General features: G+C 42.6%; 1 protein-coding gene across 1 annotated transcript in view; it reads right to left on the minus strand.

Annotated features, from left to right (window-relative positions):
• ANOS1 (anosmin 1) overlaps window positions 1-15,627 on the minus strand; it is a 189,199-nt gene that overhangs the window by 71,346 nt on the left and 102,226 nt on the right. The window contains exon 3 of the mRNA XM_065901097.1: window positions 7,483-7,545. Within this exon, the coding sequence (XP_065757169.1) occupies window positions 7,483-7,545 (63 nt within the window). The remainder of the gene's footprint in view (window positions 1-7,482; window positions 7,546-15,627) is intronic.

Raw genomic sequence — 15,627 nt, forward strand, 5'->3', positions numbered from 1 at the left:
CACGTGGACCTTCTCCCATCTTAACAGCCCCCCCTTAGTCCACCAGCAGGACTGATTTAGGACATAACCCATGAAGCTCTTGTCCTTCTACCACTTCATCCAGCTTCGTGACTTTAAATACCATCTATCCACCATGACATTTGTATGTCCAGCCTGATCTCTCAACTCCAGACTCATGTATCTATGTGCCCATGACACATCTCGAGTGCAGGTCTAATTTACGTCTCAGACACAGCAGGCTCAACACCAAGCCTCTGGCCATCCTTTCTCCCCCCCCCCACCCCACAACCTGTGCCTCTCACATACCCCCCATGTCGGTATCCGCTCAAGGTCATGCCAGCTCCCTCCCCCAGCTGTTCATGACAAAGACCCCGCCATTACCATCAACGCTTCATTCCCCCGATTCGTCCCACGCAACGTGTCATCAGATTCTGTCGGCTCTACCTCCAGAATATGTGCTGCCCACTTCTGCCCACCTCCACCACTGCCACCCTGGACTAACCCACCAACATCTCTCTTCTGCTCAAGCACTCATCCTGTACAAGTAAGAAGAACCTGTGCTTCTTACGCACCAGTCATACACCTCAAGAGCCATCCTGGTGCTGCCCCCCCCCCCGAAATATGAACAACCCCCCTAAAGGGAGGACTCAGGAGCCGTACTGTAACTTTCTCAGGGAAAATATTCCAACAGAGCAAACCTTTTAAATAAAAATTGAGTCCCTCTTGTATACTGGACCTTCATTTAATGGACTCCGAACGATTCACTAGTTGACTTTTCAAAAGACTAGAGGTGACTGTATCATGAATCCCATGGTGTGGCACCCAAAGCCAGCTTTATTTTATTAGGTTCTGGTATATCCCCAACCCCCAGGAGAGAAAAGATATGACTACGTTCAAAAAACAGCACCAAGGTCCATCTCCACTTGTCCCTTCACAAGGACATTGTAATCGGGTCAGCTGTCGTTCTGGTACACTAAAGCAAAAGACTTGTGTTAAATTCTACGTGCTTGTCCTTCCCCCGGCATGCAAACACCTGGGGCAGATGACATCCTTTTCCTGTTTAGCTCTCATCAGCTTCTTTCAGTACCTTTAACTCTTGCAGAGACATTCCCAGACAGGTGATGGCTCTGCCTCAGTTCCTGAAGCGATGCGTTTACTTAATACCCGAGATGTGAAGACATAACACTGGCTTGTGGAGCAGCGGAGGCAGGACAAGTTTTGACAGCAAGAAGAGCAGTGTGACACATCTGACACCTTAGTTTCGAGGTGTCTTTCCAGTCACGTTGGAACGTCCCACGGCCAAAGAGACCCTGCAGTAAGTAGTAAGGAGCCGTGTTCCTCTTTCAATTCCTTGAAGTACCTTTAACTAACTATGATTCTGCATCATCAAAGCTTCCTTCTCATTTGAGAGTAAGCCTGTTCACACACAAATGGTTGGACCCACAATTTTACAAAAGAGATAGGCTCATTCATGGAGCAGGGGTAGACAGAGGTGTCTGGGATGGAGGACAGTGGGAAAGAAACGTTAACTAGAAGGCACACCCACTCGATTTTAGATCTTACTCCTCTGCCTCTGAACCACGTCATCTTGGGCCAATAAAACATTTTCTCCTTGTGCGCTGATTTCACTGCCCATAAAGTTCGCCTAGTAAAATTCAGACCTAACTTCTAAGAATTGCTATGAAATCAAATGGAGTAATATGGGAAAATATTTTGAAAATCAAAAAGCACAAAGAAATGAATCAATAATGCCATCTGTGGCAGAGTGAAAACCCCTTTTTCATTCCTAATTTCATCCTGACCAGGACTGGATTGATGAGAATCCAGGCTGATCGAATGACAAGCTCAGTATCAACAATGGATGCTTCTCTCACTGACTGACCCCTGACACAGGTGAGGTCTCAGCTTTCCACGACCCTTAGTGCACATTTCATACGGCCAAGGTTGACATCTCAGCTGACATCCTACTAGGGTAGGGATATTATGAAGTCAAACACATCAGAATTAAAGATGGGAGGTGTTTCCTCAGCAAGAAGCCCATGCATAAACGAAGATGTATCAGGTGTCATCAAAACTAAGACAACAGGGGCCTTCTCTGATGGCACAGTGGTTAAGAATCCGCCTGCCAGTGCAGGGGACACAGGTTCGAGCCCTGGTCTGGGAAGATTCCACCTGCCGCGGAGCAACTAAGCCCGTGTGCCACAACTACTGAGCCCGCGCTCTAGAGCCTGCGAGCCACAATTACTGAAGCCCATGCGCCTAGAGCCCGTGCTCCACAACAAGAGAAGCCACCGCAATGAGAAGCCCGCGCACTGCAACAAACAGTAGCCCCCGCTCGCCGCAACTAGAGAAAGCCCACGCACAGCAACGAAGACCCAACGCAGACAAAAATAAATAAATAAATAAATTTCTCTTTTAAAAAAAGAACGAGGGCTTCCCTGGTGGCGCAGTGGTTGAGAGTCCGCCTGCCGATGCAAGGGACACAGGTTCGTGCCCCGGTCCGGGAGGATCCCACATGCCACGGAGCGGCTGGGCCCGTGAGCCATGGCCGCTGAGCCTGCGCGTCCGGAGCCTGTGCTCCGCAACTGGAGAGGCCACAACAGTGAGAGGCCCGCGTATCGCAAAAAAAAAAAAAAAAGAACGAAACTAAGACAACAACAGCTGTAACACACGTGACTATTTTATATACCGTTAACAAGGGAAAAGGACATGTTCATTTATAATTCAAGATTACATCAGTTGTAAGAAAAATACATTTAAACATGGGAAAACATGCACTTTATGACTAGTATGAAAAACTGTAATAGCTTATCATGTTTCTTAAGGTTTTATAAAAGTAAGAGGAAGGGGCTAATGGCTAGTTAATAAACTAAAGCAATGAAGTACCATCTATCTATGTCTCTATCACGGAAAATAACATGTTTCATAAAAGGACACATGAGAAATCATCCCTTATGATTCAGATCTAGGCTTGAGAGACATCCATAGCCTTGGGCTGTCATTTACCCCAAACATTAAAAGGTGAACAGAGTGTCCTAATACTCTGTACCAGAACTGCCTCTTTTTTCTGTAAGCTACATCAGGATCCCAAAGGGTTCTTGAGACAAGATGTTTATCTTAATTTGCCCCCAAAGATTCATACTGGAGACATTCCCAATGAATGCTGATGGTGACTTCTGTCAGAGGTCATACGTTATGCAAAAGCAGAAAACATATTCTGGAGTGAACCCCTATGATGAGTTAATAAATGTGAAAAATTAAAAAAAAAAAGATTCCTGTTCTAATATACTTAACTATGTCATTTTAAAAAATAACATTGTTAACTCTGCCATCAGCCTGAAAAAGTAGCAAAAGTAGAACTGTACAGACAGTCATATGAAAAGTTACAGAGATCAGCACATGAGGAGGCCATGAATGGATCCTAGGTATGTTATTATTAACATGCCCCTGAAAATCTTTTCCACATAGCAGAACTTCATGACTAAAATTACCAAGAAAATACTTTATGTGTAGAAATTGGTGTTGGTAATACAGGCTAAGAAATCATGACAGTCTGAATGGTTAGGGAGGTTGTGTGATATCATTATGACCGTGGTTCTTCTTCTTAGAGCAGGAGTTGGAACACGCTTTCTGTAAAGGGCCAGACTTCCTGTAAAGGTTCCACTTTGTGGACCATATGATATATCACAACTGCCCAACTCTGCTGTTGTAACACAGAAGCAGCCATACATGATATATTAAAAAAAAAAAAAAAAAACTGGTTTGGCCAAGTTCCAATAAAACTTTACTTACAAAAACAAGAGGCAGACCAGGTTTGCTGTGTGGGGTGTGGTTTGCAAGCTCATGCCTTAGAAGACAAAGCTCAGACCATCTTGCAAATCTACACATTGGGCCAAAGATATCTAACAGTCTAGTTGTTTCTGTTGGAGTCCTTCTGGGTCCGAACTCTTACCGAGGGAAAGCTTAGCTTCCTGACAATATGGAACTTGTACGCATTCTTAATACATAATGTGGTGACCAGGGGCATGGACGGGTCTGTCTCAATGAATGACTAGCCTTAAAAATACTGAAACAGGGACAAGTCCTTTCAGGATTCAGTCTGTTTAAGCATAATAGTCAGACATTTACTGCAAAATAAAACAGAAGCAAAAAAACGCAGAGAGAGATAAGAACAATCGAAGCAGCTAAAACTGCACATTAAGGCTTTGAGTTATTGGACCAGCGGGCTGAGGTCTCTCCACAAAGTCCCTCACATTAACCGGCCTCTGTTTTCCCCACCTTTCAAGTTCCAATTAACCTTTCTGCCAACAGCAGATCACAATTTGTACACACGAGTCCCATTTTAATAAACCGATGTGGTTCAGATGTCCTCACGGTTATTTCAGAGAGAACGGCAATTACAGAAGCCCACTATCACATCTGGAATTTCAGGGAGAACGGTTTCAATTATATCTCCCTTCTCAGGGATCAGATGTAAAACTATCAACACAGAGTCAGTGATATTAAGGGATAATGTGTTTACCAAGCGAACAGCAGGGCACATCTTGTTCCTCTAGATTCTACAGCAGCATATATATGTACAGTCTGTGTACAGAACAGAATACAAAATAATGTAGGAGTGCACATTATAGAATGTAGGAGACACAGGGATGGCCTTACTGTCCTTGTCTTTGCACAGATTCATCAGTTTTGTTTATTGCTTGTTTGTTTCCATTTCTGATCAAACCTCTCTGTTCTATGTCTCAAGAGACCTGAATCCCTCCACAGCCTAGAATGAGCCCCACCGAGTCATGACCTGCGCTGGTGTAATCACCTCCGTGTGTGTGTGTCTGCTTCTAACCAATAGAATATGGCCAAGGTGAAGAACTGTCACTCCTGAGATTATGTTGTGTTATATAAAATTCCGTCTCAGCAGACTGGAAACCAGGATTCTGGCCTTAAAGAAGTACATAGCTGTTTTGTGACCTGCCAATGAAGGGGGCCACATGGGGAGGGACCACAGGCAACTTCTAGGAGCTAAGAGTGCACTCCAGCCAAGAGTCACCAAGGAAACAGGACCGCAGTCCTACAACTGCAAGGAAGTGAACTCTGCTGACAATTGCAATGAGCTTAGAAGCAGATTCTCCTACAGTCGAGCCCCCAGATGAGAATGCAGCCCAGCCAACACCTTGATTACAGACTTGACAGACGCTGGGCAGAGAATGCAGCTGAGCTGTGCCCAAACTCCTGACCCAAAGAAACTGTGTGCTGTGTTCAGCCACTAAGTTTGGGGGTCATTTTTTATGCAGGAAGAGGTATGTAATATAAAGAAACATTCATGTGAATGGCAGGTAAGCATGTTTCCTGGGAAAGTTTGGATCGGATCCCTAAAGAAGCCTGAAGATATTCTGGAAAACCTGAAGTGTAATATGTCAGCTCCCTTGAGGGAGGGCAGAAGCCATGATTTATGCTCCTCTGCGTCATCTCCAACGTCCAGAAAAGGACGAGATACAAAAAGACATAGGAGAGCTCTTCTATCCGATTTGACACTAAATCATTAGCTTAGCTGTGTGTGTCAGTAGCAGAGCAATTGGCTATGTAACTTCAAATACCTGCCAGTCCTATGTATTATCGGAAGCATTCTAAAGTTCACTCTACTACAAAATGCTTCCGAAGACTTCACTTACGGTAAAATCCTCAGCCCCCAGGTACTTCCGGCAACAGATGTCATTACGTAAGTTTGCAAATCACCCATGTTCCAGCCAGTCACAAAATGCTGAGTAGAAACTTTTGGAGCAAAATAAAACTGAGATTAGGAAGATCACGTATTGATTACGTTAGCAGTTGAGAAACACTTCCATTCTAGCTTTCCAAAACAACACTAAACACTTTTCTAAAATAACCCTGTAACACAGTGAGCCCCTGTAACCATCCAAGGGGAATCTAGCCACAGCAGCACATGGACATGGGGAGAGGGGTCAGAGATGGAGCTGAGAGGCAGTCTTGCCACCTGCAGTGGGTGAGCCATGTGACTTGATAATTTCCAGCTTCCCAGGCCTCCACGCTTCCACACACAGCTCTGTGGACTTACAGGGTGCCCTGCTTATCTCCATGCTTGTCGGGAAGGTCAGACGGTATCAGGACTGAGGCTGTATTTCACGCACCTTAAAATTGATGGAGCTGGGGCTTCCTTGGTGGCTCAGTAGTTAAGAATCTGCCTGCCAATGCAGGGGACACAGGTTCGAGCCCTGGTCCGGGAGGATCCCACATGCTGTGGAGCACCTAAGCCCGTGCGCCACAACTACTGAGCCCACGAGCCACAACTACTGAGCCCATGTGCCACAACTACTGAAGCCCACGCACCTAGAGCCCGTGCTTCACCACAAGAGGAGCCACGGCAGTGAGAAGCCCGTGCACCGCAACGAAGAGCAGCCCCCACTCGCCGCAACTAGAGAAAGCCCACGCACAGCAACGAAGACTCAGCACGGCCAAAAATAAATAAATTAATTAAAAACAAACAAAAAACTGATGGCGCTGTTATGACCCCAGGCCCACAGGCATGTTTGCAGAACGGAATCTGTGCGCCCTCCAAGGTGAAACGCAGGCAACAGGACCACCTTGGCAGCTCCCACACGGGGGTGGGACCAGACCACTGTGTCTGTTTGGAGAAGCTCGGAAGTGCCCTACCAGCCCCCCAATCCACTCAAAGAAGCCCTGCAGCGTCGTTTCCCTCTGATGCCGCACGGGCATGTCTTCTGGCATTCCCTCGCCACCACCCTCCACGGTGTTGCTTTGGTCCCCAGAGTGGACTCTTCCAACTCTCGTGCTCACGGCCCTTGCGGGCTTTCCGACCGCTCTTACTCTGAGCGGCCACCGTGCCGTCAGCCTGGCTGCTTCACGGCAGGTCTCTGGATCCCTGGTTTGCCCTGGAAGAGACAGTGCGGCAAAGCAGCCCTCCCCCTCTTCAGCACAACTGATGATTTTAGACAGTGGTTGTCTGGGACAGCAACGCTCCATCATCTACCTGAGAGCACGGGGAAAGTAAGGCGCCTTGCATACGGGAAAACGTGGGCAAGCCTCAGCCCAGAGTATGGGCTGCCCAGAGGGTGAACAGCCAGGTGAAAATCTCGGAGAAACCCCACCACTAATAAAAGGGTGGCTTCCTCCAAAAGCTTGAGAATTATCATGCCGAGAATCACCCACGGAAGAGCCATAACGTGAGGTGGGGGGAGGGCAACAGCTTGAGCCCTTCTTCACTGGTGCTAAAAAAAGTTTTACTGTCTGATTAACTAATAATGGAAGCAGTGGGTGGCTAGGTTTTAAGAAGTCTCGAGAGTTTTTTTAAGGTGAATTTACACACACGTGCACACACACACACACCTGAAGGAAAGTGAACTTCCCCAGCCCCAGAACGTGATGCCCTCCCATGCCAAGGACCCACTGGCACGTGGTCAGCCTGCAATTGCGTCCCGAGTGTCCGTGGCTGTGTATGGGGCCTCTTACCTCACAGAAGCTCTGGCACTGCTGCTTCCGCAGGTCCCAGGACACCTTGCAGGGCTCCAGGCACTAGGAGAGATGAACAGTGAAAACCAATCAGTAAACACGGGAAAGAAACAAAGCCCAAAAGGAAAGAACCCGCCCGTGCACACTCCTGACTTCTCAGGGCCTACTTTTCCTAGTGACCTTAGGAAATCCAATCCATCAGCAGCTCATCGTAACTGTGTGTATCACAGGAATCCGAGCCAAGGGCGTCATGACCGAGCAGGGACAGAAAGACATACGTTTCCACACAATCGAGAAAGGAAAGCTGCAGAGTCTGGAGGCGACAAGCAGGAGAAGCAGGTGTGTTCACTGTCAGCCTCAGCACTTTGGATACTTACTTTTATTCAGTAAAAAATCGTTTCTAAAGGTTGTTGTTACAGATGAATTTTTTCCTCATCAACCTTAACGATAACTTGCTTTTAAACTGACAACGGAGGGCTGTGTTTTGAATATTCTTCTGTAAGTGACTGAAGTATTGCATTAAATATATGTATAGGTATATATATATATGTTTATATATATCACAGCCATTATTGTTAACTTATGTGTTTATCTCAGTGAATCCAGCAGCATTCCCATTTACGCAGTTTAATTACTCTATTAAAATGTATGGAGGGCTTCCCTGGTGGCGCAGTGGTTGAGAGTCCGCCTGCCGATGCAGGGGACACGGGTTCGTGCCCTGGTCCGGGAAGATCCCACATGCCGCGGAGCGGCTGGGCCCGTGAGCCATGGCCGCTGAGCCTGCGCGTCCGGAGCCTGTGCTCCGCAACGGGAGAGGCCACGACATTGAGAGGCCCGCGTAACGCAAAAAAAAAAAAAAAAAAAATGTATGGAGTAAACCTGAATATGAGACTCTGCCGTAAGAGCTTCAGAATACCATTTGAATACATATATATAATTTACACATATGATTTAATAAATCAAAGATAATAGCCGGGATCCACTGTTCAGTAACAACTGTAATAATTAATATTATTGAATGAACAAAGTATAGATACATGCAAATGTAGGTTTTATACACATACTACTATATATAACGTACAATTATAACACTTAAAATATAGTACTATATATACTATCTATATGATACATTGTAATAAACAAGACATAACAGCCAGGCCTCATGACTGAAATGAAAATCTTACATTCGCATGAATGGATATTTGATTCTCCAAATTATATTCTAATGCAAATTTTAATTAGTACAAATTAATCATCTCGTAGGGTTAAATGACAGTTATCTAAATATTGGCACACCCTGGTTCCCAGACGCTCATGGTTATTCTATGTATCTGACTTCCATTACTGATAAATTTTCCAGTTGATATCAAAATTCTCAGTTAAATTTCAGACATATATAATGTAGAATTCAGAACATACACCTGTACTATATTTTCACTTTACTTTCTAGTAACCTCCCTGTTGTCAAATAAATACACAGTTTAAAGATGAACTGGAAGACTCTGTGGTGAAATTTACTTTGCAAATGTCCATTGCTATTTTTTTTCAATCAAAAAAGCGTATATGAAAACAAACTACTGACTGTATCAACCGTCAGTCTGTCACAGCACTGCTCTCAAAGTGCGATAAGTGACCAGTAATATAAGCATCACCTTGGAGTTCATGGGAAGGGCACTAGGTGTACAGAGTCTAGCAAGTTCCCCTGAAAATCCTGGTGCTTACACTAAACTTTAAAAAGAACTGCCTTACTGTGGGAAACATTTCCCAATATATATGTGTATCAAACCATCACACGGTACACTTTACACTTACACAATGTTATATATGTCACTTATATCTCAATAAAGCTGGGGGGAAAAAAGAACTGTCAAATTTGATGAAAACAGAGTCTGTAACGGCTCTTTCTTGGTTCATGTAGGTATCATTTAAGAATCAGTCTACTGCTTGTGAGAATATTCTAGATTTTATATCCTTTAATGGTGCATATGAACAATTCATTTTTAGTTATTTTAATGAAAAAAACTTGAGCTCGTCAATGATGCTTTTCCAAGACCTATATAAGCTTGTCCCAAGTCTGTTAGTGTTCACCTCTTCCAAGCATGTTCTAAAACAAATGCACAGTTTTTCACCAATATAACAATTCTAAAAGAATACCATTTTTCTAATAGCAATGAAATAGTTTAAAACTTGTCTACCTTACATAGTTCAAGAGCTCCCTAAAGAGTGAGTTATGCTTCCTAAAGGGACATCCAGTGCCTTACCCCACAGAGTTATCCTTATTTGTTGCAAGACATTGGCTCCTAGCCTAAAAACTTTACTGGTCATTTAATAAATATGCTTAGACCTAACTCCTTCTCAAGACTACTTGATATGAATAAGTGGCACTCTTTAAAATACCTTGCAATTTTTTCATTTGAAGAAGTGGCCTACAATGGAGCAGGACCACACCACAAGACCTGGGGATTTTTCACGGACAGAGGCTCAGCTACTTACAAGTTAAGTATCTGTCATTTCACTTGGGAAACATCCAACAAGCATTTATTCCATATAAAAACTGTTCAGTGCAATGTGGCTAAAAATGTCTCAGAATAATTATGTGATTCTTGCTTTCTGTCATTGCCTGAAAATGTAAATTATGAAAACAAGATATTACACGTATACAGTTGCATTTTCATAACTAGAGACACGAATGAGTGCATTAAAAAAGTCAATCCTTTGTGATGTCCATGATTCCAAATAACCATATTCCTGACAACTTGTGGAATAAATGCCTTATAAAAACTAGATATCATTTACAAAAGTGGGCATACTTCTGAAATGCTAACAACAGCAATACATAATGCACTTGTCTTCTTGTTAATCCAGAATCTCCATCTGTCAAGTCTAGCATTGGTATATACAATTCATTTAAAGTTCTATTTTAATTGCATGCTTGCCTCATTTCTAGTCACCACTAATCAGGAGCAGCTAAAGATACGTCTCAAAATGCTACTAATGACAGCCAACATTTTCCTTTAGTAATCCTCTGTGAAAACTACCTGACAAGAACAGCCTAGATGTAAACATTTATGTAAATCTTGGCAGGATAAATTTTCCAAAGCTCTATTTCTTTACGGTGCTACTGGCCAGGTAAAATGATTTCAACAAAAGCCAAAGAGGAAAAAAATGACAGCCATTTCTCTCACACTTTGAACAAGAAGAAAACACTTTCTATTTCTCCAAGTAATAATAATAATAAAGTACTGCTAAAAAAAGGTAGTCGTAAAACTCGCTTCCACGTGTGAAGGGAGTAGAAGTAATACCACAAGCAAACAACTGCAACTCTTAAGGGCCGTGAACACATACTGCGTCAAACTACAAAAACAAACAAACAAAAACAGTAATCAAAGTTAGTATTTTAGCAAGTGGTTTAGCCTTTCAAGTTTCAGGCCGATCAACTGTTTGAAATCATTTCCTCCTAGGCTACTGCTTCAAGCCCAATGAAGAAAAACTTCACATTTCAGAGAAACTTAAAAAAAAAAAAGTCTGAGCCAGCTAATCACATTGATCATCATTTGGAATGTAGCTATCAATTTTTTTTTTACTTAATCTAGAAAGATACATTCACAACATCACTTGCTCAGATGATAACTGTATATTAAATTTATATTTTTTAAATGTTCAGTAATATTCCAAAAAAAAAAATGTTCAGTAATAGAGATTGGTTCAAGATGGTGGAGTAAAAGGACAAGTACTCCCTCCCTCTTGCAAGAGCAACAGAAACACAACAAACTGCTGAATAATCATCGACAGGAAGACACTGGAACTCACCAAAAAAGATACCCCACATCCAAAGACAAAGATACCCCACATCCAAAGACAAAGATACCCCACATCCAAAGATAAAGGAGAAGCTGCAATGGGACAGGAGGATGGGCGCAATCACGATAAAATCAAATCTCGTAACCACTGGGGGGGTGACTCACAAACTGGAGAATAATTATACCACAGAAGTCCACCACCCGAGTGAAGTTCTAAGCTACGTGTCAGGCTTCCCAACCAGGGGGTCAGGAAATGGGAGGAGGAATTCCCAGAGAATCAGACTTTGAAGCCTACTGGGATTTGATTGCAGGACTCTGAAAGGTCTGGGGGAAACAAAGACACTCGCGGAGGGCACACACAAAGTAGTGTGCACATCAGGACCCAGGGGAAGGAGCAGTGACCCCACAGGAGACTGAACCAGACCTACCTGCTAGTGTTGGAGGGTCTCCTGCAGAGGCGGGAGAGGGGCTGTGGCTCACTGTGGGGACAAGGACACTGGCAGCAGAAGTTCTGGGAAGTACTCCTTGGCGTGAGCCCTCCTAGAGTCCTCCATTAGCCCCACCAAAGAGCCCAGGTAGGCTCCAGTGTTGGGTCGCCTCAGGCCAAACAACCAACAGGGAGGGAACCCAGGCCCACCCATCAGCAGTCAAGCAAGCGGATTAAAGTTTTACTGAGCTCTCCCCACCAGAGCAACAGCCAGCTCTACCCACCACCAGTCCCTCCCAGCAGGAAACTTGTGCAAGCCTCTTAGAGAGCCTTATCCACCAGAGGGCAGACAGCAGAAGCAAAAAGAACTACAATCCTGCAGCTTGTGGAACAAAAACCACATTCACGGAAAGATAGACAAGATGAAAAGGCAGAGGGCTGTGTACCAGATGAAGGAATGAGATAAAACCCCAGAGAAACAACTAAATGAAGTGGAGATAGGCAACCTTCCAGAAAAAGAATTCACAATAATGATAGTGAAGATGATCCAGGACCTCGGGAAAAGAATGGAGGCAAAGATCGAGAAGATGCAAGAAATGTTTCACAAAGACCTAGAAGAATTAAAGAACTAACAAACAGAGATGAACAATACAACAACTGAAATGAAAACTACACTAGAAGGAATCAATAGCAGAATAACTGAGGCAGGAGAACGGATAAGTGACCTGGAAGACAGAATGGTGGAATTCACTGCTGTGGAACAGGATAAAGAAAAAAGAATGAAAAGAAATGAAGACAGCCTAAGAGACCTCTGGGACAACATTAAACACAACAACATTCACATCATAGGGGTCCCAGAAGGAGAAGAGAGAGAGAAAGAACCCGAGAAAATATTTGAAGAGATTATAGACAAAAACTTCCCTAATGGGAAATGAAATAGCTACCCAAGTCCAGGAAGTGCAGACAGTCCCAGGCAGGATAAACCCAAGGAGAAACACACCAAGACACACAGTAATCAAACTGACAGAAATTAAAGACAAAGAAAAATTATTAAAAGCAACAAGGGAGAAACAACAAATAACATACAAGGGAACTCCTATAAGGTTAAGAGCTGATTTCTCAGCAGAAACTCTACAAGCCAGAAGAGACTGACACGATATATTTAAAGTGATGAAAGGGAAGAACCTACAAACAAGATTACTCTACCAGGCAAGGATCTCATTCAGATTCAACGGAGAAATCAAGAACTCTACACACAAGGAAAAGCTAAGAGAATTCAGCACCACCAAACAAGCTCTACAACAAATGCTACAGAAACTCCTCTAAGTAGGAAACTCAAGACAAGAAAAGGACCTACAAAAACAAACCCCAAACAATTAACAAAATGGTAATAGGAAGATACATATCGATAGTTACCTTAAATGTGAATGGTTTAAATGCTCCAACCAAAAAAAACAGGCTCACTGAATGGATACAAAAACAAGACCCATATATATGCTGTCTACAAGAGACCCACTTCAGACCTACGGACACACACAGACTGAAAGTGAGGGGACGGAAAAAGATATTCCATGCAAATGGAAATCAAAAGAAACCTGGAGTAGCAATACTCACATCAGATAAAATAAACTTTAAAGAATGTTACAAGAGACAAGAAAGGATACTACATAATGATCAAGGGATCAATCCAAGAAGAAGATATAACAATTATAAATATACATGCACCCAACATAGCAGCACCTCAATACATAAGGCAAATGCTAACAGCTATAAAAGAGGAAACTGGTCTTCCCTGGTGGTGCAGTGGTTGAGAGACCGCCTGCCAATGCAGGGGGCACGGGTTCATGCCCCGGTCCAGGAGGATCCCACATGCCATGGAGCGGCTGGGCCCGTGAGCCATGGCTGCTGAGCCTGTGCATCCAGAGCCTGTGCTCCGCAACGGGAGAGGCCTGCAAACCACCCCCACCAAAAAAAGAGGAAACTGACAGTAAAACAATAATAGTGGAGGACTTTAACACCTCACTTGTTAAATGGACAGATCATCCAGACAGAAAATTAATAAGGAAACACAAGCTTTAAATGACACAATAGACAAGATAGATTTAATTGATATTTATAGGACATTCCATCCAAAAACAGCAGGTTACACTATTGTGTCAAGTGAACATGGAACATTCTCCAGGATAGATCACATCTTCGGTCACTAATCAAGCCTTGGTAAATTTAAGAAAACTGAAATTGTATCAAGCTTTTTTTCCAACCACAATGCTGTGAGATTAGAAATAAGTTAAATGGGAAAAAATGTAAAAAACACAAACACATGGAGGCTAAACAATACATTACTAAATAACCAAGAGATCAATGAAGAAATCAAAGTAGAAATCAAAAAATACCTAGAGACAAATGACAATGAAAACACAACGACCCAAAACCTATGGGATGCAGCAAAAGCAATTCCAAGAGGGAAGTTCATAGCAATACAATCCTACCTGAAAAAACAACAAAAATCTCAAAAAAACAATCTAACTTTACCCCTAGGGAGCTAGAGGAAGAAGAACAAACAAAACCCGAAGTTAACAGAAGGAAAGGAATCATAAAGATCAGAGCAGAAGTAAATGAAATAGAAACAAAGAAAACAATAGCAAAGGTCAATAAACTAAAAGCTGGTTCTTTGAGAAGATAAACAAAATTGATAAACCTTTATCCAGACTCATCAAAGAGGGAGAGGACACAAGTAATATTAGAAATGAAAAAGGAGAAGTTACAACAGACACTGCAGAAATACAAAGCATCACAAGAGACTAACAAAAGCAACTCTGCCAATAAAATGGACAACCTGGAAGAAATGGACAAATTCTTAGAAAGGTATAACCTTCCAAGACTGAACCAGGAAGAAATAGAAAACATGAACAGACAAATCACAAGTAATGAAATTGAAACTGTGATTAAAAATCTTCCAACAAACAAAAGTCCAGGACCAGATGGCTTCACAGGTGAATTCTATCAAACATTTAGAGAAGACCTAACACTTCTCAAACTCTTCCAAAAATCTGCAGAGGAAGGAACACTCCCAAACTCATTCTATGAGACCTGATACCAAAACCAGACAAAGAAACTATAAAAAAAGAAAATTAGAGATTAATATCACTGATGAATATAGATGCAAAAATCCTCAACAAAATACTAGCAAACAGAATCCAACAACACATTAAAAGGATCATACACCATGAACAAGTGGGAGTTATCCCAGGGATGCAAGGATTCTTCAATATACGCAAATCAATCAATGTGATTCACTGTGATCATCTCAATAGATGCAGAAAAAGCTTTTGACAGAATTCAACACCCATTTATGATAAAACCTCTCCAGAAAGGGGGCATAGAGGGAACCTACCTCAACATAATAAAGGCCATATATGACAAACCGACAGCAAACATAATTCTCAATGGTGAAAAACTGAGCATTTCCTCTAAGATCAGGAGGAAGACAGGGATGTCCACTCTCACCACTATTATTCAACATAGTATTGGAAGTCCTAGCCACGGCAATCAGAGAAGAAAAAGAAATAAAGGGAATACGAATTGGAAAAGAAGTAAAACTGCCACTGTTTGCAGATAACATGATACTATACATAGAGAATCCTAAAGATGCCACCAGAAAACTACTAGAGCTAATCAATGAATTTGGTAAAGTTGCAGGATACAAAATTAATGCACAGTAATCTCTTGCATTCCTATACACTAACAACAAAAGATCAGAAAGAGAAATTAAGGAAACAATCCCATTCACCACTGCAACAAAAAGAATAAAATACCTAGGAATAAACCTACCTAAGGAGGTAAAAGACCTGTACTCAGAAAACTTTAAGACACTGATGAAAGAAGTTAAAGATGATAACCAACAGATGGAGAGATACA

The sequence above is a fragment of the Phocoena phocoena genome, chromosome X (assembly GCF_963924675.1).
Source record: "Phocoena phocoena chromosome X, mPhoPho1.1, whole genome shotgun sequence".
NCBI classification, from domain to species: Eukaryota; Metazoa; Chordata; class Mammalia; order Artiodactyla; family Phocoenidae; genus Phocoena; species Phocoena phocoena.